The following is a 21,016-nucleotide window of genomic DNA, read 5'->3' as shown; positions in this document are numbered from 1 at the left end:
TGTGAAGTGGTGTCTCATGGTGGTTTTGATTTGCACTTCCCTAATGACTAATGTTGTTGAGCTTCTTTTCGTGTGCTGATCCACTATTTGTGTATCGTCTGTGGAGAAATGTTGATTTAAATCTCCTGTCAATTTTTTAATTGAATTATTTGTCTTTTTATTATTAAATTGTAAGTTCTTTATATGGTCTGGTATGAGACCCTTGTCAGATGGGTGATTTGCAAGTATTTTGCTCCCATTCCATGGGTTTTTTATTTTCTTTGAGACACAAAAGTTCCATTTTGATGAAGTCCAGTTTATTTTCTTTTGTTGCTTATGCTTTTGCTGTCTTGGATAAGAAGCAATTGTCTAATCAGAGTCCTGAAAATTTATACCTATCTCCATCTAAGACTTTTTTTTTTAAAGATTTATTTATTTATTTATTTGACAGAGAGAGACATAGCGAGAGCAGGAACACAAGCAGGGGGAGTGGGAGAGGGAGAAGCAGGCTTCCCGCTGAGCAGGGAGCCCGATGTGGGACTCGATCCCAGGACCCTGGGATCATGACCTGAGCCGAAGGCAGACGCTGAACGACTGAGCCACCCAGGCGCCCTCCATCTAAGACTTTTATTGTTTAAATTCTTACATTTAGGTCTGTGACCCATTTTGCGTTAACTCTTGCATATGGTGTGCGATCAGAGTTTCATATTCATTCTTTTGCATATGGATATCCAGTTGTCCCAGCATCATATTATTAAAAAGACTGTTTTGGAGGTGCCTGGGTGGCTCAGCCAGTTGGACATCTGACTATGGATTTCGGCTTGGGTCATGATCCTGGGGATCATGGGATCGAGCCCCACATCGGTCTCCATGCTCGGCAGGGAGTCTGCTTGAGTTTCTCTCCCTCTGCCCCTCCCCCTGCTCTCATGCATGCACACATGCGCGTGTATACACTCTTTCTCTCTCTCCCACTCTCTCTCTGTCAAATAAATCTTTAAAAAAAAAATCTTTAAAAAGACTGTTTTTTCCCCCATTGAATGATCTCGGTGCCTTTGTCCATATTGGCACACTAATTGACCATGGAGATATAGATCTACTACCTTTTGAAGTAGGTATTACTTAAAAGTGATTAATGTAATTTCTGGCATGTAGTAGCTACTCAATGATAAGGAATAGCTAACTGGATTATTTTGGCACCACTAAAGGCTAGTGGTAAGTCATGGGGCTAGGATTGGATCCCGTGTATGGGTATCTCCAAACCACATCTTTACCTTGTCTTATAGCACAGGCTGCTAAAGTGGAAATGAGGCTTGCTGTTCTAGCTGCCACGCCTGGCCATATGTGGTTCCTCAGAAGCTTCGAGGCTGAGCTCCACATGCCATTTCCCCCACCATCAGCGTCCTTTGCTCCTCTCTCCATCTCCCTCCACGATTTCTGTGGAATCTCCTGGGTGCTCCTGGCAATGACTGTGGCTGCTAAGGGAACAGCCTCACCCTCTCTTCCCTAGGGATATGGTAGTTATTCAAGAAGGCTCAGGGCTTGTCCCCTCTTGCTTTCTCCCCACCACTTCCCACCCCTTGCCGCAAGCTAAGAATGAAGGTAAAGATGCATCAGCAGCTGCTAGGGCTTTCTGGCCACTAAGGATGAAACAGACTCAGACTGTGTTTTGTTTCAGGAACAGCAGCCTGAGAGTTGGGACCGAAAAGCCTTCTTGCCCACGCATACGCAGAGTTCCCCTGTACCATGTGAATAGGGGCATAGAGGTATTACGGTAGTGGCTGTTTTGCTCAGGTTTTGTTTTGTTTTTTTTTATTTTTTTATTTTTTTTTAGTTTTTTATTTATTTGCGAGAGAGAGAATGAGAGACAGAGGGTATGAGAGGGAGGAGGGTCAGAGGGAGAAGCAGACTCCCTGCTGAGCAGGGAGCCCGATGTGGGACTCGATCCCGGGACTCCAGGATCATGACCTGAGCCGAAGGCAGTCGCTTAACCAACTGAGCCACCCAGGCGCCCCTTGCTCAGGTTTTTGAAACTTAAGTACTCCCTGCCTTGTCTCAGACCCCGAAGTTCTATGTCCCTCAAGGCTTTGCCCAAAGATCATACTGGAATTGGAATGCACAAGGCAGAACATGGACTCCCTCTTTCTTGATATGTTCTTGTGCTTTGTGTGAGCCTATGCAAGCTGCTGTTTGCTGGCAGTGTTACTGTTAAGTAGTCATTTAAATTGTTATTCCATCTACTCCCATTCATTGATCTTGACCCCACTTTATAAAAGGAGGAGGAAGTGACATAGGGAAAATAGGCAGCTCTGCCTAAGGGAGGAGAGAACTGAATTTGCAGGCCTACTGTGTGTCCCTATTTTTGTAAAGGAGGCAGCTGATACTAGGAGAGGTGGAGTAATTTACCACAGTCTCATAGCAAGTTGTGGGGTGTGCCTGTCAACATTTTTGTACACCGAAGTCCATTCTCTATGCTGAAAGTATGCTCCTTCTGTAAGATAACACCATATTTCATCGACACTGCAGCCATTTATTATAAGATGTAGCAAGTACTGCAAAGAAAGAAAAAATACTGCCAATTAAACTGACAAGATAGTTTGTTTTCGTATCAAGTATAAAATGCATCCTGATCTCGGGGATGTTAAAATCTGAAAAATACGTATTTTAACCACTATTGCATTCTGTCAGTTCTCACGTTGATTTTTCACCATGTGCCGTGCACTGTCTTCTCCACCTGTGAAGTAGCTATTATTGTCCCGTTTTTACACAATGATGAAACTGAAGCCCAGAAAATTAAATAACTTATCCAAGGTCATGCAGCTGTTAAGTAGTGGAGCTGGGATTTAAGCTCAGGCGGTCTGATTTCAGAGTCTGTGATCAACCTCAGCTTCAGGATTATGCTGGAATGTAGAGGAGCTTTACCTGTCAGCCAGAACCACCTCAGGGAGGCTGTCCATCTGTTCTCTATCGTGGAAGGAGGCTGCCTCTGCGGGAATATTTTTGCTAGGGCAGTAAACATTTGCTGAGGCCACTGAGGTCTTTATTCTGGCTGTTCTGGGTCATGGGTCTCCATCCGCTCATAGTGGGAGAGAGTAAGTCTCCAACAGTTCCAGTAGTGTGTGGTTGTCCTGTGTTGCCGAACTGAATACGAAGGAGCCTGGGGGAGCTGTCTGAGAAGGTTTAGAAAACACCAGGCAGGCAGATTAACACAACACCTTATTATGGCTTTAAACAGACTAATGTCAACTCTGCCGCCTCCAGGGTTAGTTTCACTGGCTTTGGAGCCTTAGGCAAGCTATCCTCCCCAAGACTCAGTTTCATCATCTGTAAAATGGGAGATTATCATTTATGTCACAACATCGTTGTAAAGATTGAGTGAATTCATGAAGAACATTCAACATGACCTGTAGGAAGCACCCAGTAAATGTTAGGCTGGAAGAGAGGTGAGTGCCCATTTTGAAAAGCTAAATGTTAGGCAAAGTATTTGGACTTGATTCTGAAGTTTAGGGAGCTGTTGAAGGCCTTGATCATGAGAGTGATTTGGACACACCTGTGTTTGCCATTGTGCCAGCAAGGTAGGGAAGGAGGGAAGAAGCAGAAGAGCAGAGCTTTCTGTAAAGTGGCACCACTCCTTGTGGGAGACTGAAGGGGATATTCTCCCCTCACCCTGCCTGCCTTCTGCTCTCCTCTTGCCTGAAGGCCTTTTGGTTCTAACCTTTTTCAGAAAGAATAATCCTCTCTCCTCTCAGAGATTTGGGCTATTTGAGGGTGGGACGTTAGGCCTTTGTCATATGTTAAGGGCGATTTCCCACCTCCTGTCCCTTTAACCCACCCTGTGAATTGGAGACCAGAACCTGGAGTCTCCTCTGATAGAAATTTTGCTCTTAAGGAATTGTTAAACATGGCTTTGCTTCCCCTGAATGCATGAAGTCTCTGCCTCCATTTTAAGCTCTTAATTCTGTGCTAATTCTACTGGAATTATCATATGCAGATACAGTGACCTACTTAATTTCAGACAACCCCGTGAAGCAGGGATTATCCTGGGAAACTGACAAGTCCGGATTAGGATGACCGCAGGCCCTAAGAGCTGGAGTTTAGACCCAAGTCTCTGCTCTCACTTAACTGCCTCCTGGTCTCTTCTCTATACCTACAGTGGCCACCAGAAGATCAGCTTACACTAAAAGTAGTTCCCAGCTTTGGTGTACAGGATGGGTACCCCTTTCTGGTTTCCAGATTCCTGAAATTAAGAGAAACAGATCCTTCTAAGCCTTCCTTTTCTCTCTCCAGAACCTTCATGTACCTCTTGCTCTCTGGATTAATAGTCTTTACATGTTTAAAGCTAGCAAGCATCTGATGACTAATAGCCTGAGCAGACACGCTGAATACAGCTGTCTGAGACAGCCGCTGTTGGGGCAGGGAGGGGAGGAAGTGCACTGCCCAGCCTAACTACCTGTTCTCTTGTTCCCTGAGCTCGCCCTTGTAGGCCCCTTACGAGCAAAGGCCTATGGTGGCCACTGGACCCTAGTTCTGTCGTGGCCTGATTGCTCCCTGGGCTTCCAAGGAGGCTGCCTTTAGGCAGCAGACCAAACCTTTTTAGGGGGTAATAAGGAGCAGATAAGTTCACTGACCTCTAAAGTCAATTTTCTGGGGTGCCTGTGTGGCTCGGTTGGGCGTCCAACTGTTGGTTTCGGCTTGGGTCATGATCTTGGGGTCATGAGTTTGAGCCCCATGTTGGGCTCCAAACTCGGCAGGGAGTCTGCTTGAGATTCTCTTCCTCTCCTTCTCCCCCACCACCAAATAAATAAAATCTCTAAAAAAAAATAATAAATCAATTTTCTAACCCCTGGGCTGAAAATCTTCTACTCTCTAACCTGTTCTCGCACTGGGGCTGAGGACATGTTCTCAGCCAGTGTTCTGCTAACCATGGGTCTCTATTCTAAGAGGAAGGAGACTTGTATCTGGAAGGGACTTAAATTTCATAACCATGCTGCTGGAGTTTAGCTTCTCGACATTCCTTGACTACAAACGCAGCATCCTCTTGGCAGGAGGTGTGTACTGCTGTGGTGAGTGTCTTAGGCTGGTGTCTCAGGCAGGAGATGGGCAGGTAGGAGTTTTCCGGTAGGAACACAAGCTATCCCAGTGCTTCTCCCCACCTAGACCTAGGGAGCTTGTCGCTTCCAGGAGGCCTTGTCAGTTCCAGGGCAAACTTGGGGAGGATATGGGGACTCCTGGAAAAAGACAACTCATTTGAGAGGTTTCCAGGCAGAGGATGACGCACAGCCAGGCTGCCTGCCCAGATCAGTCACTTAAGTAGAACACAATGCCAGAAATTGGGAGACTACTCCTGTTCTTAAAACTGCATTAAGATGTCTGAATTAACTGTTCCCTTGTCAACCTCTGGAGCCCACTTAGTCCACCTCAGTCTCTTCTTCCCAGACACTGTGGTGTGAGAACTTGAGATAGAAGAGTTTGGGTTCAGATAGAGCTAATTCCTCCCAGGGGCTTTTAGCTCCTGCAGCCTTCAAGCTTCCCATTCGTGGCCTAGCTTTAGGTATAGAACAGGTGCTCCCCATTTCTCAGGCTCTCTGAGGTTGGAATTCAGAAACAAGCTCTACATCTGCCTTTGAGAAAGAAATACCTTGTGCTCTGATAGGATTCATCATAAGCTTCTCTCCAGAGGTCAATATAAATGCCCCCTTTCATTCATTTTATTTTTTTTTAAGATTTTGAATTCATTCATTTTATTTTTTCATTTCATTTCATTTATTTATTTATTTGCGAGAAAGTGTGAGCAGGGGGATGGGCAGAGGGAGAGAGAGAGAGAATCCTCAAGCAGACTCCCCATTGAACACAGAGTCTGACACAGGGCTCGATCCCATGACCCTGAGATCATGACCTGAGATAAAATCAAGATTCAGCTGCTCAACCGACTGAGCCATCCAGGTGCCCCAATTTTATTAAACACATTGGCTAATATAAATTGGAACACCTACTATGTGCTAGATACTGGAGATTCAGTGGCAAATAAGGTAAAATTGGTTCCTGACTTCATGAGCTTATATTTGAGGAGACATGATAAAGAGATGTTAGTCTCATAAATAACATATATCATTTCAGTTGTGATAAGAGCTATGAAAGAAAGGAACAGAGTTGTATGAGGACAGACACCAGGCAGCCCAGCCTAGCCCAGGGGTTCTCTTTGAGGAAATGCTGTTTAAGCTGACATCTAAAGGAAGAGTTAGTTAGAGGGTTTATGAAATGGTTTGGGGCAAGGACACAAAGCACATTCTAGGCAGAGGGTGGGACTGAGGCAGGTTCAAGGTGAGGTAGGAACCTGGCCCTTACTCTAAGGTCAACACTGAAGACCACTGAATCCAGGAGTGAGGTATGGGGAACAACATGATTAAATTTAAACTTCACTTGCTCCTGAGTGGAAAATGGATTATGGATTATGAGGACCTATTAAGAAACTTTGTGTTAGTCCAGATGAGAAATGAGGAAGACCTATAGTAAGTAGGGTGATACCAATGAAAATGTGGAGAAGTGACTGGATCCAAGGACTTTTCAGAGCTACCATAAACATCATTTGGTGGCTGATTAATGTGGGAGAGAAGGGCTTGACTAAGGGGGGGCTCTTCCAGTTACTGGCTGGAACAACTCGCAGAATGGGGGCACCATATGTTAACAGAATGGGAGCACTGCTGCAGGCTTTGGCATGTGCCCCAGGCTTCAGATGTGTGTCTCCTGCAGATAACCCTGAGTATTTGGAGCTGGGATGAACCCCTCAAAAGGCCAGAGGAGATGCCCCACTGAGCCTAGGACTGAGGTGCTAATAATAGCTGTAAGAAGATGACTATTTCCTCATTCTCTTTCCTCCAAAGGCTTTATGTTTTGTTTTTTTTTAAAGATTTTATTTATTTACTTTAGAGAGAGCACAAGTGGGGGGGTGGGGCAGGCAGAGGGAGAGGGAAAAGCAGACTCCCTGCTGAGCAGGGAGCCTGACACGGGGCTGGATCGCAGGACCCCTGGACCATGACCTGAATCAAAGATAGATGCTTAACCAACTGAGCCACCCAGGCGCCCCTCCTCCAAAGGCTTTAAAGCTCTTTGTTAATCTTTATCTTTTTCACATCTCTGGGAGAGCAGAAATCATTTTCCCTTTTGTAGAGCTGGAGGCCCCAAAGTCTGAATAGCTAAAGGCTCCAGTGGCTTAGTTGATTCTGCCCTGGATCACTCAGCTTAGGCATGGCTAAGGATGGGAGGTATATGAAGTGAGAATCCATTCTTATTGCCCGACCAACAGCAAAAAAGACAGCTGTTAGGCTGTGGACTTCTATTGCCTACCCATCTGTGCACCTAGAAACCTGTACGGAATGAAATAACTAAAGTTGTGCCATGGGATGGGGAGATTGTAAGGGGGAGCACCCGGGCCAAATGGGAGGCTAGGAAGCCCCTTGATAGGGTAGCTTCGTGTCTAATTTTCTACCTGTGTCTTTGCAGTGATCAGAGGACTCCGGAAACCAGGAGAGCTGCCTACTCTGTCAAGGCTGGCCTGAGGGCATTTGCTGAGCACAGAGAAACGCAGGAGAGATCAACAGTCTTTTCCCACTCTACTTCTTGATCTGTCTGATTTGCATACAGAAAGCCAGCCAGGATCCCCTAAGAGAGTCTCTAGGCCCAGAATGGAGTCCTCAGGGCTGCAGGGGGCTGTGATGCTAACAATTAAACCTGCTCAGGACTTTAAAGAGTTGAAGGGGACTAATGGCATCCCAAGCACAGCCTCCTAGATCTGAATAAACTGGCATCTCCTACTGTGTCACTCCTATTTTGCCTGCTTCCCCTTAGCCTCCAGCAGAACTGGCTGGAACACACTACCTCCACCTTTTCCTTCGCACCTTCCCACACCTGCATTGTAGGTGCCAGCCCAGGAGCCCTTGGGCACCTCCGGAGGGTTCCCAGGACAAGGCTGGTTGTCACCTCTGTTACAGGCAGAAGAAAGCCAAGTGAGAAGGTTTATTTACTTTGAACAAGTTATTTAACCTCTGAGCCTGTTTTTCTCTTCATTGTTGATTACTAACCTTGTCTAAAAGGCTCTTTTTTTTAAAGATTTTATTTATTTATTTGACAGACAGCGAGAGAGGGAACACAGGCAGGGGGAGTGGGAGAGGGAGAAGCAGGCTTCCCGCTGAGCAGGGAGCCCGATGTGGGGCTCGATCCCAGGACCCTGGGATCATGACCTGAGCCGAAGGCAGACGCTTAACGACAGAGGCACCCCCTTGTCTAAAAGGCTCTTGAAGAGTAGGGCTTTTCCATTTCACCTCTGTACTCTATCCCTTCCCCAGCAAATACCTGGCACTGAGGAGCTCAATAAAAGATTTGGTCAAGTGAAGAATGGTCCCACTCTGGTAGCTTCTGTCAGCTTTGGGAAAGAGCCAAAGGCCCCTTGCCTAGCTCCTTCTCTTCCAACTATATTGAGCTAGCTGTCTGTCCTAACACGTTCTCTCGAAGGTTTGGAAAGTCAGCCTTTGATAGACTTCCAGTTTCCTGTGGCCTATGTCTAGGCTGATTTCATACTGAGCTTCCTGAGAGGTTAGGGATGTCTAATATTATACTCTTCCTTTAATAAAATAACTCTTCTGGTCATTTATCCTAACAAGGGAACCAGGAGAAGGGCTGAGTTTGGGAAGAGAGACTGTCTGCATTTTAGCTGTGCCTGGGGCATTCTAATGAGCTGGGATGCATCCTTAGCAGGAAAAGGATGTTGAAATCAGTTGATTTACTCTGGGCAAGTTAGTAAACCTCTGAGCCCATTTCCATCTTCATTACTGATTATTATAAATGATAGCTAATAATTTATTAAGTGCTTAATATATAGCAGGCACTATGTCGAGCGTTTATTTGCACAATTTCACTTAATCTTCCAACCTATGATACTCGTTTTACAGACGAGGAAATTGAAGCTCAAGGAGGATAAATAACTTGTACAAGGCTAAAAGAAGCAGCCATCAGACTTGATAGTCCTGCTTTTCACCCGTACCTCTCACCACCACAAGTACTTTGAAACAGAAAAGCATTTGTGTTTGTGTGAGAGATTCATACATGGTGACAAACCTTATCCAGGTTTACTCAAGACAGAGAAATTTCCTGTGCCCAAACCAGGAGAGTTCCAGGCAAACCGAGATGCATTTGTCAAATTATTTGCATTGAGACTCGTGGTCCAGACCTGGTCCTCACCTGGTGGCTAGAGTTCCTTTATCTTATCCTTTATTTGAGGACTTGCTGCAGGTTCAGCAGGCAGGGGCGTAGTTTGGCGCAGGGAGTCCGGGATTCAGATGGCATCTGAATGATAAATGGAGCCACAGAGCCTGGGTCACTATCTGAAAGCCAGCAGTCCTTTCCTGGGCAGCCACACCCTCCACCCCCAGATGCGGGGGTATCTACTTGGGAGCCACGGAATTACAGTAAAGCTCGTGGAGCTAAAGCCAAATCCTGCATTCAAATCCTAGCTCATCACTTGGTGTGTATTTTTCTAGGCCTGTTCACTCCTAAAAGTAGGCTAATAATCCTCGTCCACTCAGCAGGATCTGAGAAACAAATGAAATGGATATGAAACACCTAACACGAGGTCTACATATAATACTGCTCAAACGCTTAAGTTTCCTTCCTCCTTTCTTCCGGCTTGTGTTTCTCCCCCAAGTCCTGTCCACCTGTCACGTCTGTCACATACATAGAGCCTCCTCCCTCCTCCGGTTACCGCTTGCAGCCCTAGGGATCTTCTTTTGAGAGCCCTGACCTAGTGGCCTCGGCCCCCCCACCCAGCTGCCCCGCCTTTCAGTCACCTCCCCTGCAAGCAGAGAAGGGATGACGTCAACCCTCCGCCCTCCCCCCAGCTGAAGCCTCTGAGCTGTTTTGAGCCATAAATATTTGAGCTGGGCCTTCCTCTGGCTGTTGCCAGGGTGAGGGGCTCTCAGGGGACCGGGGTGGGAGTGTGGGGCTGGCAGCCTGGGGCCTAGCAACAGAGCGGGCTCTCGAGGGGCGGTTATGAAGTCTGGCCAAGAGCTGGTGCTCGTTGCAGCAGGTTCTGAAGGCTGTTGCTCTGTCTGCCTGCCTTCCCTTTCCCGGCCCCCTCAGAGTCGATCCCGCTGCTTCCAGGCCCAGCTCTGCCCTGGAGTGCTACGTGATCTTGGGTAAATTGCTAAGTGTCTCTGGGCCTTCGTTTGAACATCCGTATCAGAAAAGTCCCTGTTTAACTCAGCGCCAGAAGACAAAGCAAAGGAGGTTTTACAAAAATCCTATGAAATACTAGGTTAGTTATGACTGGAGGAGCCAGGCCGCATAACCCTTTCTGTTAGACCTATCGGCTGGAGTCCCAGGGCAATGTGGATGCCACTCCAAAGATGGACTGTCAGATAGGGCCCTGCCTCTCCCGTCCCATTCCTCAGGCTGCAGCACTGGCTACTTTTCTACAGTTCCCAGGTCTAGCTGGACTACCTGGCCGGGCACAGGGTGTTCTAGCAAGGAGTTGGGCCCAGTGACGTATGAGCAGAGTTGATGAAGGCCTTTTTGGCTTGAGATACAGAAACTCAGACCCACCCCCCATCCCCAGATTAGATCTGGCCCTCATCCTCTACCCCCTGTCTAGAGATCTTACATCTTAGATCTAACCGCTAGGTTGTGGCAGCATGCCTCACCCCTCCTTGGGATGGGTCTAATAAAGAAAAGAGAGCCAGAGAGGGGGGCACCTGGGTCCATGCCCCATTCATACCATTAAGACTCTGGATCGGGTCCAGGATTCCATATCCCCTGTCCAACCGGGCCCACCACAATTGTCCTGTTGAGCTCGGAGCTGTGATTCCTTTGTGCCAAGCTCCCTCTGGTGGTTGAGATGTGCACTGAAGGAAAATAAGATCTCAAAAGTGAGACTAAATTGCAGGCCATTCTGAGGTGGGATGGCTGGCTTTATACCAAGGAGAGAAGAATCCTTGTCCCCAGCTCCTAATGACAATCATTCCATTTCTTTTTGTTTTGTTTTGTTTTGAGAGAGAGTGGGGGGTGGGGGCAGAGGGAGAGGGAAAGAGAGAGTCCCAAACAGGCTCCACGCCCAAAGCAGTACCCAACTCGGTACTTGATCTCACAACCCTGAGATCACGCCCTGAGGGTCAAGAGTCAGACGCTTAACTGACTGAGCCACACAGGTGCCCCTCATTCCATTTCTTACATAAGCTATCTCTCCCACCTGTTTGCTTTTGTCATTAATCACAACAATTCAATGACAGGAATCATCCCCATTCTACTGAGGAAACAGACTTAGAAAAGTATAATCAAGTCCAAACTCTTCACTGTATGTAGCATTCAAGAACTTAACCTATTTTTTCAACCCCATCTTCAATTACTCTCAAGCTGAAATGGACTTGCTCTTCTAGAACATAGCTTGCCTCTGGGCCTTTGCTCATGCTGTTCTCTGTATCTTCATTGCCCATTCCATCCTCACCCACGTACATTACCTACCCAAATCCTGTTCGCTTTTGAACACCTAAACAAGAAATACAGTATTTTCTAAAGCTTGCACTTATTATCTTTGTAATAATCAAATACTATAAGACATGGGAAGACAAATGTCCGGGTAAGTACAGGTGGGTGGGTGGCTCTGAGATGGAGAAAGTTAGACGGGGAGACTAACATATACGTGGAAGTAAGAATGGCTCAGGAAATTAGAAAAACATGAAGACACATGGATTCTCTTTTGGCACTTGTAATAAAAATCAGGTGTAAGTATTCTTGCTGTCAGAAGAAAGAGCCAACCCCTGCAAAGCTGGAACAGAGCTATGATGACATTCCTTCAAAGTCTTCAATCTTAAATTCACATTAGTTTTCTTTGTACTTCATGATAGATCTGTGTTATAACGATAGTAAGTAAAACTTAAATAGCACTTACTGTGCACCAGGCACTGTTCTTTTTTTTTTTAAGATTTTATTTATTTATTTAACAAAGAGAAGAGACCACAAGTAGGCAGAGAGGCAGGCAGAGGGAGAGGGAGAAGCAGGCTCTCCACTGAGCAGGGAGCCCGACGTGGGGCTCGATCCCAGGACCCCAGGATCACGACCTGAGCCGAAGGCAGGCACTCAACCGACTGAGCCACCCAGGCGCCCCTTCACCAGGCATTGTTCTAAGTACTTTCCACAGACTAATCTTCACCATAATCTCCTAAGACAGGTACTAATACTACCCTACTAATACTAATACAGGTACTAATACTAATTGACACTGAGAAAACTGAGGCACAGGGAAGTTAAGGAACTCCTTAAGGTCATGAAGCTTGTAAGTGGTGGAGCCAGGATTTGATTCTAAGACTGGCGCAGAGAAGGTGCTCTGAATAACGACACCTAAATATTGAAAATATTGCCTCACGTTTTCATGAATAAAACTGACACTCCAGAAAGTAGTATGTGTTTTATCCTGTGGTTTCAGCACCCCCACTGGGTGCCACTAGAGGTCTGCAGAATCCAGGTAGAAAACTACTGATCCAGAGGACAGAATTGCCAGCCATGGCCCCAGAATAACGTGACCAAGGAAGAGATCCCAAATCTTGACACCCAATGACACAGGGCTGGCCCAGAGCCAGTGGCATTTCCTCAAAAATCCAGACTCCTGGAAGAACCAATAGAGAGCAAGTTAATTAGGAAATGAAGATGCAAAGAAAGGAAGTGAGGGCTTCAGGGTCGCAAAACATGTGGCCACAGATCTGGAAAACAAGAACCTAACCAACAGCCTGCCATCTTCTGATTCTCTTCCCCAGGGATCCTGTAGAAGGCGGATGTGAAAAGACTAGGACCCTGGATACTACTGCTGGTTACTGGGACAGAAGTGTACATCGTTCTGGATTATTTCAGCTGCAGTTGTCAGATACCAAACACGAACTGGCTTTTGTAATAGAAAAAGTCCAGGAGTACCTGGGTGGCTCGGTCAGTTAAGCGTCCCACTCTTGATTTCAGTTCAGGTCACGGTCTCTGGGTCATGGGATTGAGCCCAGTGTTGGCTCCACGCTCAGCTGTGAGGCCGCTTCGGATTCTCTCTCTCCCTCTCCCTCTGCTCCTCCCCTCCCCTGCAAAAATAAGTAAATAAATTTTTTTTCAAGTCCACAAGGATTCAGGTATCGCTGGATCCAGGGGTTCAAATGATGCTATCAAGACTGTGTCTACTGATTTTTTCACTTTTCTGTATTTCCTTCGTTGTCTAAATTCTACCTCCTTAAAAGATGGCAACATAAGCACCACAAAGCTCCAAGTTTATATCTCGCTAGCTTAGCCATCCCAGAGGGGAGGAAATTATTTCCCAATTGTTCCAGCAAAGGTCCTAGGATTGCATTGCATCTCATTTGGCCTGGCTAGAGTCACTAATCCCTCCCCCTCCCCAAAACCAGTCACTGCGGCCTGAAGTGGCAGGGATGGAATGCTTTGATTCGCCAGGCCAGGGTTATCTGCCCACACTGGAACTGCAGAGTAAGGCAGCCCCACCAGACCACATGGACGGAGAGCGTGGGAGGAAGGGTAGTTCCCCAAGGGAAAATCAAAGTGTTCTAACCAGAAGGAAGAATGGATGTTGGGCAGGCAAAATCAACCTGTTCAAGGTGGGCAGGAGCCCCAGATAATGAGTTACATGCACAGCAGCCCATCTGAGTGGCTTTACCCTCTTACACTGGGGCACTGGGTTGTATGAATGCCCTCAAATCAATTAAGCAAACATTTCCTGAGTATCTGCCATGTACAAGGTCCAGCACCCTTCCACATAATAGATGGACAGCAAGACACGCCCCTGCCACCAGCCCCCATAAGGGAATTTACCAGCCCCAAGCTATCGCTTCCTCCCATAGGAGCATGACAGGCCAACTCTTTTTCCTCTCTCAGAAACCAGCTCTGATGTCATCTTCCATGAAGCCTTCTCTGGACTACCTCCCCTGTCGGAGTTAGTCACCCTCCGTCCACCTCTAGACTTGGTACAACACACTGTGTCATCATTTATTGGTTCTCCTCTCTGTCTCTCCCAATGATGAGTGGCACCTCGGAATCCGCAGTGCCCGCTATATAATAGATGCTCAAAAATGTTTGTTAACCTGAGTTAAAATGAGTTCCCAGGAATGGCCCAGCTTCAATCTTTTATGGACTATTCCCGAAACCATTTAGCTTTCCTTCCCAATTGAGTTTCCTTTTAAGAGCTAGTTTGCCACTACCTGAATTCAACTGAACTAATACACATTTGAATGCCTATCACATGCCAGATAGTGTTGGGCTTCGGCAATTCAGAAATTAACAAGATACCTTTCAAACTCAGCAGTCTAAAGAGGTCAGAGCCAGCTCTTCTACCAGAATTTCTTTGGCTGGAAAAAGAAATCTCAGCCCTGGTTTCTATGTTACATTGTGAGCTGGTCATTCTCCCTCTCTGGGCCTCTATTCCTCCAGAAGGGAAGGCCTAACTTGGTATAAAATCTATAATTTCATAGATGTATATGTGTTGAATTAAACTTCACATTTCCATTTGCCTAGGCTACAAACCTTGGAGTAATACTCAATCTCGTCTTTCTTCCACACACCTATCCAATCTGTCCACAAATCCTATTGACTTTACCTTCAAATCCAGAATCCAACACATCTCCCTCACTCAATCTGGTACAATCCATCAACATCTCTTGCTAAAATCATTGCCATATCCTCTGTCTGGTCTCCTTGCTTCTACCCTTGTGCCTCTACAGTCTATTCTTACACAGCAGCCAGAGTGATTCTTTAAAAATGAAAGTTCATGGGGCGCCTGGGTGGCTCAGTCGTTAAGCGTCTGCCTTCGGCTCAGGTCATGATCCCGGGGTCCTGGGATCGAGCCCCACATCGGGCTCCCTGCTCCGCGGGAAGCCTGCTTCTCCCTCTCCCACTCCCCCTGCTTGTGTTCCCTCTCTCGCTGTGTCCTTCTCTGTCAAACAAATAAAATCTTTAAAAAAATAAAATTAATTTAAAAATAAAATAAAAATGAAAGTTCAGGGCTCCTGGGTGGCTCAGTTAAGCATCTGCCTTCGGCTAGGTCATAATCCCAGGGTCCTGGGATCGAGTCCCATGACAGGCTCCCAGCTCCACAGGGAGTTGGCTTCTCCTCCGTCCCTCCCTCCACTGGTTCTCTCAGTCTTTCTCGTTCTCTCACTCTCTCCCAAATAAATAAATAAAATCTTAAAAAAAAAAAGTTCAAACCCTCCAATAGTTCCCCATCTCATTCAGAGTAATGAGGAACTCTATATGGTCCACCCCTTCTCATGTCCCACTCTCATGTCTATTCCAGCCAAGCTACACTGACCTCCTTGCTGTTTCTTAAACACACTAGCCGTGTTCATACCTGATGGCCCTTCCACTGATTTTTTCCCTCTGCCTGGAATACCCCTTTTCTCTGGATAGCTGTATGACTGACTCACTCATTTCCTTCAAGTGTTTGGACAAAAGTCACCTTCTCAGAGAAGCCTACTCTGACTGTCCTGTTTAAAATTGCAAACTCCCATCCCCCTTTCCTGTTTACCTCCACAACAATCACTCCCTTCTAACATGCTACAGAATTTACTAATTTTATGTCCATCTCCTCCCACTTGACTGTAAGCTCTGTATCTATTAATTAAATATCTGCTAATTCATTCAATTAATTGAATACTGATGTCTATTATGTGCCAAGCACTGCGCTAAGCCATGGAGCTACCAGGTGATTAAGACAGTTTATAAGTCTTGTGAGGGAAGAAGTCCTAACCGTTCGTAGTAGTAGCTCATTTACTGAGTGCTTCCTCTGTGTTAAGTACTTGCCATGCAACCTAATAATAATGATGGCTAACATTTGTTAAAACAGACCCTGTTCTACATGCGTTATCTCATTCAATCCTCACCAAGACCTTTAAGGTGAATATTACCAGCCTCGTTGTAAAGAGCAAGAAACAAGATTTCAAGGCTCAGAAGGAGCAGAAGCTGGATTTGAACTAAGGGGATGGCAGAAGAAAGATTTAGGACCTAGGGTCCACCAAACTAGGTGAAAGATCGGTTGTGGGGGGGTCGAGGGAAAGAAGGAAATGACTCCCAGGTTTTGACCAGGGTGGACCAAAGAAAAATAAGGCCGAAGACAAAGACGAAAGCCCAATTTGGGACGCGTTGAGTTTGAGGCGCCTGCGGGTGGACTCCTGGATACAGTCCACCTCCGGCAGGAGCCGAGAGGCGGTTCCGGCCCCTTCCCTCGGGACTAAAGAGATGCTGGGAGAAGGCACGCACGGGAAGAGCAGGAGGTGACGGAAGTCACCCTCTGGGGTCTCGGAGCAGCAGCTGCAGGAAGGGCGTAGGGGACCGCGAGACAAAGAGCGCGCAGCCACCGCCTTTGTCCGCGCGGCCCCTTTAAGAAGCGCGCCCCCAGCTTCCAGCCCGCCTTGTATGCAAATTTGGCGACCAGCGGGAGCGCGCGGCTGATACCCGGGGACTGGGCTGCGGCGGTTAGTCCTCTCCCGGCCGCCGTCGTCTCCGACATATTGCCCGCAGGAGCTGCGGCGGCGGAGCGGAGAGCGCCGGGGGGAGGAGATGGGTGAGCGGAGCGGCTCCGGCTCGGCAGGGGAACCGGCGGGCGTGGGGGTCGGGATGGCCAAGATGCTGACTGCTCCCCCGCGCGGACAGGATCCCAGCGAGGCAAGGGGGAGGGGATGCGGGGCACAGAGGGACCCCGCCCCCTCCTGTCGCCTTGCGGGGTGGGGCCTCGCTGTGGGGGCGGGGCATTGGCGCGGGGGGCGGGACTTCTAACATGGAGAGGGCCTGTGGGGGCATGGGCTTTGGTGGGGACCCGCTCACCTGGGCTAGAAGTGGGGACGGGGCTCAGCGGTGGGCGGGGCCTTGGTGCTGGGGTGGAGCTCGTGGGCTGTTGGCGCTGGTGCGGGGGCGAACTTTCTGGGCTGTAGCGGCTTGGCACTGGGGTGATGGGGCGGGAAAGAGACCTTCCAGACCACGGGAGCCCATTCTGGAGCGGGGCTTCTGGGCAGAGAGAGCTTTTATTGGCTTGTGGGCGGGTTTTCTGGGCTGACAACAGTGTGTAGGCGGGGCCTTCTGGGCCCAGGGGCTTTATGTGGGTGTAGAGCTTCTAAAGAGAGGAGAGTAGGTGTGGGCAGAGCTTTTGGACCGAGGGTGCATGTGTGAGATGTTTAAGCCAGGTATAATAGGGTATAATAGTATATGAACAGGGCTTCTGGGTTGGGGGCTGGTTGGGTGCAGAACTCCTGGACAAGTACTATTTGGAGACATGTGGGAAAAGCTTCTGAGCTGGGAAGCTAGGGCAAGGGGTGGGGGTGTGTGTGTGTGTAGGCTGTGTTGCTATGAGGAGGTTTGAACAAAGCTGTAACTTTGATTAGGCCTTGGGTGGTGCTTCGGAGCTTTGTGTAGGCCCTTTGTGCAGGATGGTGCCTGGGAGCTTGGGCTAGACTGCTAAGCCTAGAGAAATAGGTTTTGGGTCCACAACCACAGCATTCTCCCAGAGCCCACATCCTTGACCCTATGCTCAGGCTGTGGTCCTGACCATGAGACGCCAGGCTTTCAGCCTCTGGTCCTGACCAACCATGAGACACCTATTGAGCTGGATCTTGGACTCTGGAGGAAAAGGCTTCAAGGGTGCCCAGAATCCTAAGCCTAGAGAGACTTGTAGTATCCGAACAAAGCAGTGTACACCAGAGCTAAGAGCTCAAGCCTCAGACCCCAAACTACCTGTGACACAGTGTAAACTCAGTTTCCTAATCTGTGGAAGACCTACTTTGCTGGGTTCATTCACTCATCAACATACGCTCATACAACATACACAACATACACAAAGTAAGGGCACTTACTTTATGCTGGACACTGTGATGGAAGGAGGGGATACAGCAGTAGAAAAGACAGATAAGGGTAATGACCTCATTGACCTTCTGGTCTTGTGAGAAAGACAGACAATAAATGTGTTCACAAATGAATAAGATAATTCCAAGAGTGAATTGTTGTGGGAAAAAAATAGAAATGAGAGAGTTATGGGGGCAGGTACTTTAAAAGTGGCAGTCAGGGAAGGGCTTTGTGGATAGGATATAGCAAGTACAACGGGTAGCAACAGGTTTGGTTTGCTTAAGGAGAGAAAGGACAGGATGGCTGAAGCATGAAGGCCAGGCAGAGAATGGTAGGAGATGAGGCTGAAGAGGCAGGCAGGGGCCAGATCAGAGGTCTCTGTGATTAATGATGGAATGAGGCACCAGGTAATCAGTAGCCAGTATTGCTATTATCCTTGATCTGTGCCCTCTAGCTTGAGGCTCTACCTTATGTTGAGTCCCGCAGGAGGACGAAGAGGTCCCAACAGGACATCCTACTGTCGAAATCCTCTGTGTGAGCCAGGATCCTCAGGGGGCTCTGGTGGGGGCCATACTTCCAGTGCATCGGTCACCAGTGTCCGTTCTCGCACCAGGTAAACCACCTCTGTCTCTTTCCCCTCACTATGGGCTCCCAGGGGCAATACGAACAAAGCTCTCCTTCACTGGGCTTGGGCTCTAGGATTTGATACTCCAGATGTCAGATGGGGGTTTGAGTACAGCGAGCAGCAAAAAAAAAAAAAAAGACTCAGAAGTGGTGGTCACTTGGGCAGATGCAGTGGGATATAGGGTAATAAGCCCAAAGGCCTGGATTCCAGTTACAGTCCTGCTCCTGGTTTTCCGGTGGCTTGAACGAGTTGTTTCTCCTCTCTGGGCCTCCGTGTCCTCATCTGTCAAATGGATCTAATAATTCTTTCCTTCCTGGAGAATGTTGGAAAGCCTGAATAAGATTAGGGATAGGAAAAGACTCTGTTGGCTCCTTTGTCTGACGGGCAGGATTAGGAGGACTCCCATCCTTGCCATGAGCTGCTTTGCTGATCCATCCCCACCACCCTGTGTCCTGGAAGCCCTTCTTGGTGGGGTTCTCAGGTCAGCTGCTGATGTTTTTCCCTGCCCACCTCCCAGGAGCAGTTCTGGGACGGGCCTCTCCAGCCCGCCCCTGGCCACCCAGACGGTTGTGCCCCTCCAGCACTGCAAGATCCCCGAGCTGCCAGTCCAGGCCAGCATCCTGTTTGAGTTGCAGCTCTTCTTCTGCCAGCTCATAGCCCTCTTCGTTCACTACATCAACATCTACAAGACAGTGTGGTGGTATCCGCCCTCCCACCCACCCTCCCACACCTCCCTGGTAGGTTCCCAGCTAGGACCAGCTGTGTGTGTGTGTGTGTGTGTGTGTGTGTGTGTGTGTGTGTGTGTGTGTGACATTTGGTTTCAGTTTAACACAGCTTACCAAGCACCCTGGACACTTGGCCTCACGCTGGAAATGGAGAGTGTAGAAGGAATAGGAAGCAAATGATTCCTGAACGCTCACGCCTGGTTGCTCAGTACCGTGTTAGGCATTTGAAAGGTAGCAGAGAGAAATCTGACAGATGTTGCCTAAAAGAGCGCAGAATCTTAAGTCCTGTCGGGGAGAAGAGCCACGGGCATACATGAGTTTCAGAAGTGGAAAGATCTCCATGCCGAGAAAGAGGTGCAGGGACAGGGGCACGGGTGATCATAGCAAGAGGGCTCACACACCACTCTGTTATCTCCTGGGACTGTCCCACTTCCCTCCTCTCGGTCCTGTTCTGCTCCTCTAGGTAATTTCCTGGCCTGATTCAGCTGGAGGCCTGTGAAGGTCAGAGTGGGGACAGTCCCTGTGGAAAGGACTTGGCAGGGGGAGGTGGGGATGAAAAAAGCCCATACATGGGCAGGGGGCCCATGTGACCCCCAGCCTCTGCCCACCCCCAACAGAATTTCCACCTGATCGACTTCAACTTGCTGATGGTGACCACCATCGTTCTGGGCCGCCGCTTCATTGGGTCCATCGTGAAGGAGGTGATTGGGTCCCAGAGGCTGGCCGGGGACTTTGGGACTCCCCTTTCCCCTGGGGGTACCAAGAAAACATCCCAGGCCCTTCAAGCCTAAGGCAGTTCCTTGGGGCTCCCTTTGAACTTGGTTGGAGAACATTACATCCCATCACTCTTGGAGTTTATGGGGCATCGAGGAAAAGGATTCACCTTGCCAGGTTCACCAGCCCAGCCTGCTGCCCCACGTTTCCCTGGGTGGGATCACAGGCCATGCTGGGTGGGATGTGGGCACAGCCCCGGTGGCCTCCATCCAAGGCCCCATCCTGTCCTATCTCGCCCCGACCCAGGCTTCTCAGAGGGGGAAGGTCTCCCTCTTTCGCTCCGTCCTGCTGTTCCTCACCCGCTTCACCGTTCTCACGGCAACAGGCTGGAGTCTGTGCCGCTCCCTCATCCACCTCTTCAGGACCTACTCCTTCCTGAACCTCCTGTTCCTCTGCTATCCGTGAGTACCCCTCACTTCACCCCCTCACTGCCTAGCACCCAGCTCCTGACCTCTGCCCTGAGTGTGGCTGGGTCAGCAGGCCCCCGTACCTGGAAGACTCAGGGAAGGGCAGCAGCAATATCCTCCCACGTTGTCTGACAGCATCCCCCTGAGAACAAGAGGATTAGCTTTCTTTTGCAGGAGCCGAAACTGAGAGAGCAGGCATCATTTACCCTAGGTGCCACCAATGGGGAGGTCAGAATGGGACTCAGATCTGAGCGTATATGCCAAAGGAATGTTCCTGATGGGGATGCATGGGCTTTGTCTCCCTCTCCTTTACTTTTCTCTCTGGTTCTTTCTCTTTCTCTTTTTTTGTATCTCAGTGTTTATGTAATCTCTCGGTGCCTCTCCCAGGTCTGTGTGCATGCAAGCACCTGCGTGTGTGAATGTTTCTGTGTGGGTGTCTGTGCGTGAAATGGGGGGGAGGTGTACCTGCACGTGCCATGTGTGTATGTCAGTCTTCGTGTCTGTTTGCTCACTCACTCCATCTCACCAGAGCCCAGATTGTTGAGGATGGGAAGATCCTGTCTGGGAGGAGCCCAGGACTGCCCCCTTCTCGCCTAGAACGGGGGAGAACTTTGGCAAGACATCCATTCTGGCTGTTCCTCGTGCAGGCTCCT

At 48.5% G+C, this 21,016-nt stretch overlaps 2 protein-coding genes and 1 long non-coding RNA gene across 14 annotated transcripts in view; 2 read left to right on the top strand and 1 right to left on the bottom strand.

The window, feature by feature from the left end:
* The window catches only part of KHDRBS1 (KH RNA binding domain containing, signal transduction associated 1), a 37,854-nt gene extending 30,062 nt beyond the window's left edge, over positions 1–7,792 (top strand). For 2 of the 7 annotated variants that reach the window (XM_064589571.1, XM_064589568.1), the window contains exons 11-12: positions 1,655–1,742; positions 7,477–7,792. The gene's annotated coding sequence lies outside the window, so the exon portion shown is untranslated. Of the gene's footprint in view, positions 1–1,654; positions 1,743–6,726 lie in introns of all 7 variants that reach the window. The other 5 variants (XM_064589569.1, XM_045898222.3, XM_064589570.1 and 2 more) reach the window with 3 other exon arrangements.
* On the bottom strand, positions 588–16,983 carry LOC123859855 (uncharacterized). 2 transcript variants are annotated; one of them, XR_010411032.1, is made up of 5 exons: positions 16,822–16,983; positions 12,928–13,079; positions 10,742–10,868; positions 9,211–9,315; positions 588–3,146 (listed from the first exon to the last, which is right to left on the bottom strand). It is a non-coding gene; the product is annotated as an uncharacterized LOC123859855 (long non-coding RNA). The 2 variants fall into 2 exon arrangements; XR_006794582.3 differs by lacking the exon at positions 12,928–13,079.
* TMEM39B (transmembrane protein 39B) overlaps positions 16,116–21,016 on the top strand; it is a 20,241-nt gene continuing 15,340 nt past the window's right edge. Inside the window, exons 1-5 of one of the 5 annotated variants that reach the window (XM_045898219.3) lie at positions 16,116–16,561; positions 18,287–18,445; positions 18,975–19,194; positions 19,800–19,883; positions 20,203–20,357. In XM_045898219.3, coding sequence (XP_045754175.1) covers positions 18,303–18,445; positions 18,975–19,194; positions 19,800–19,883; positions 20,203–20,357 — 602 coding nt within the window. In that variant the 5' untranslated portion in view covers positions 16,116–16,561; positions 18,287–18,302. Of the gene's footprint in view, positions 16,562–18,286; positions 18,446–18,974; positions 19,195–19,229; positions 19,684–19,799; positions 19,884–20,202; positions 20,358–21,016 lie in introns of those variants that run through there. The other 4 variants (XM_045898221.3, XM_064589563.1, XM_064589564.1 and 1 more) reach the window with 4 other exon arrangements.

The sequence above is a fragment of the Mirounga angustirostris genome, unplaced genomic scaffold (genome assembly GCF_029215605.1).
Source record: "Mirounga angustirostris isolate CCGP_5_RB_7025 unplaced genomic scaffold, mMirAng1.0.hap1 SCAF_4, whole genome shotgun sequence".
In the NCBI taxonomy this organism is placed as follows: domain Eukaryota; kingdom Metazoa; phylum Chordata; class Mammalia; order Carnivora; family Phocidae; genus Mirounga; species Mirounga angustirostris.
The sequence above is the reverse complement of the archived record's forward strand: the minus strand, read 5'-3'. Positions and strand labels throughout refer to the sequence as shown.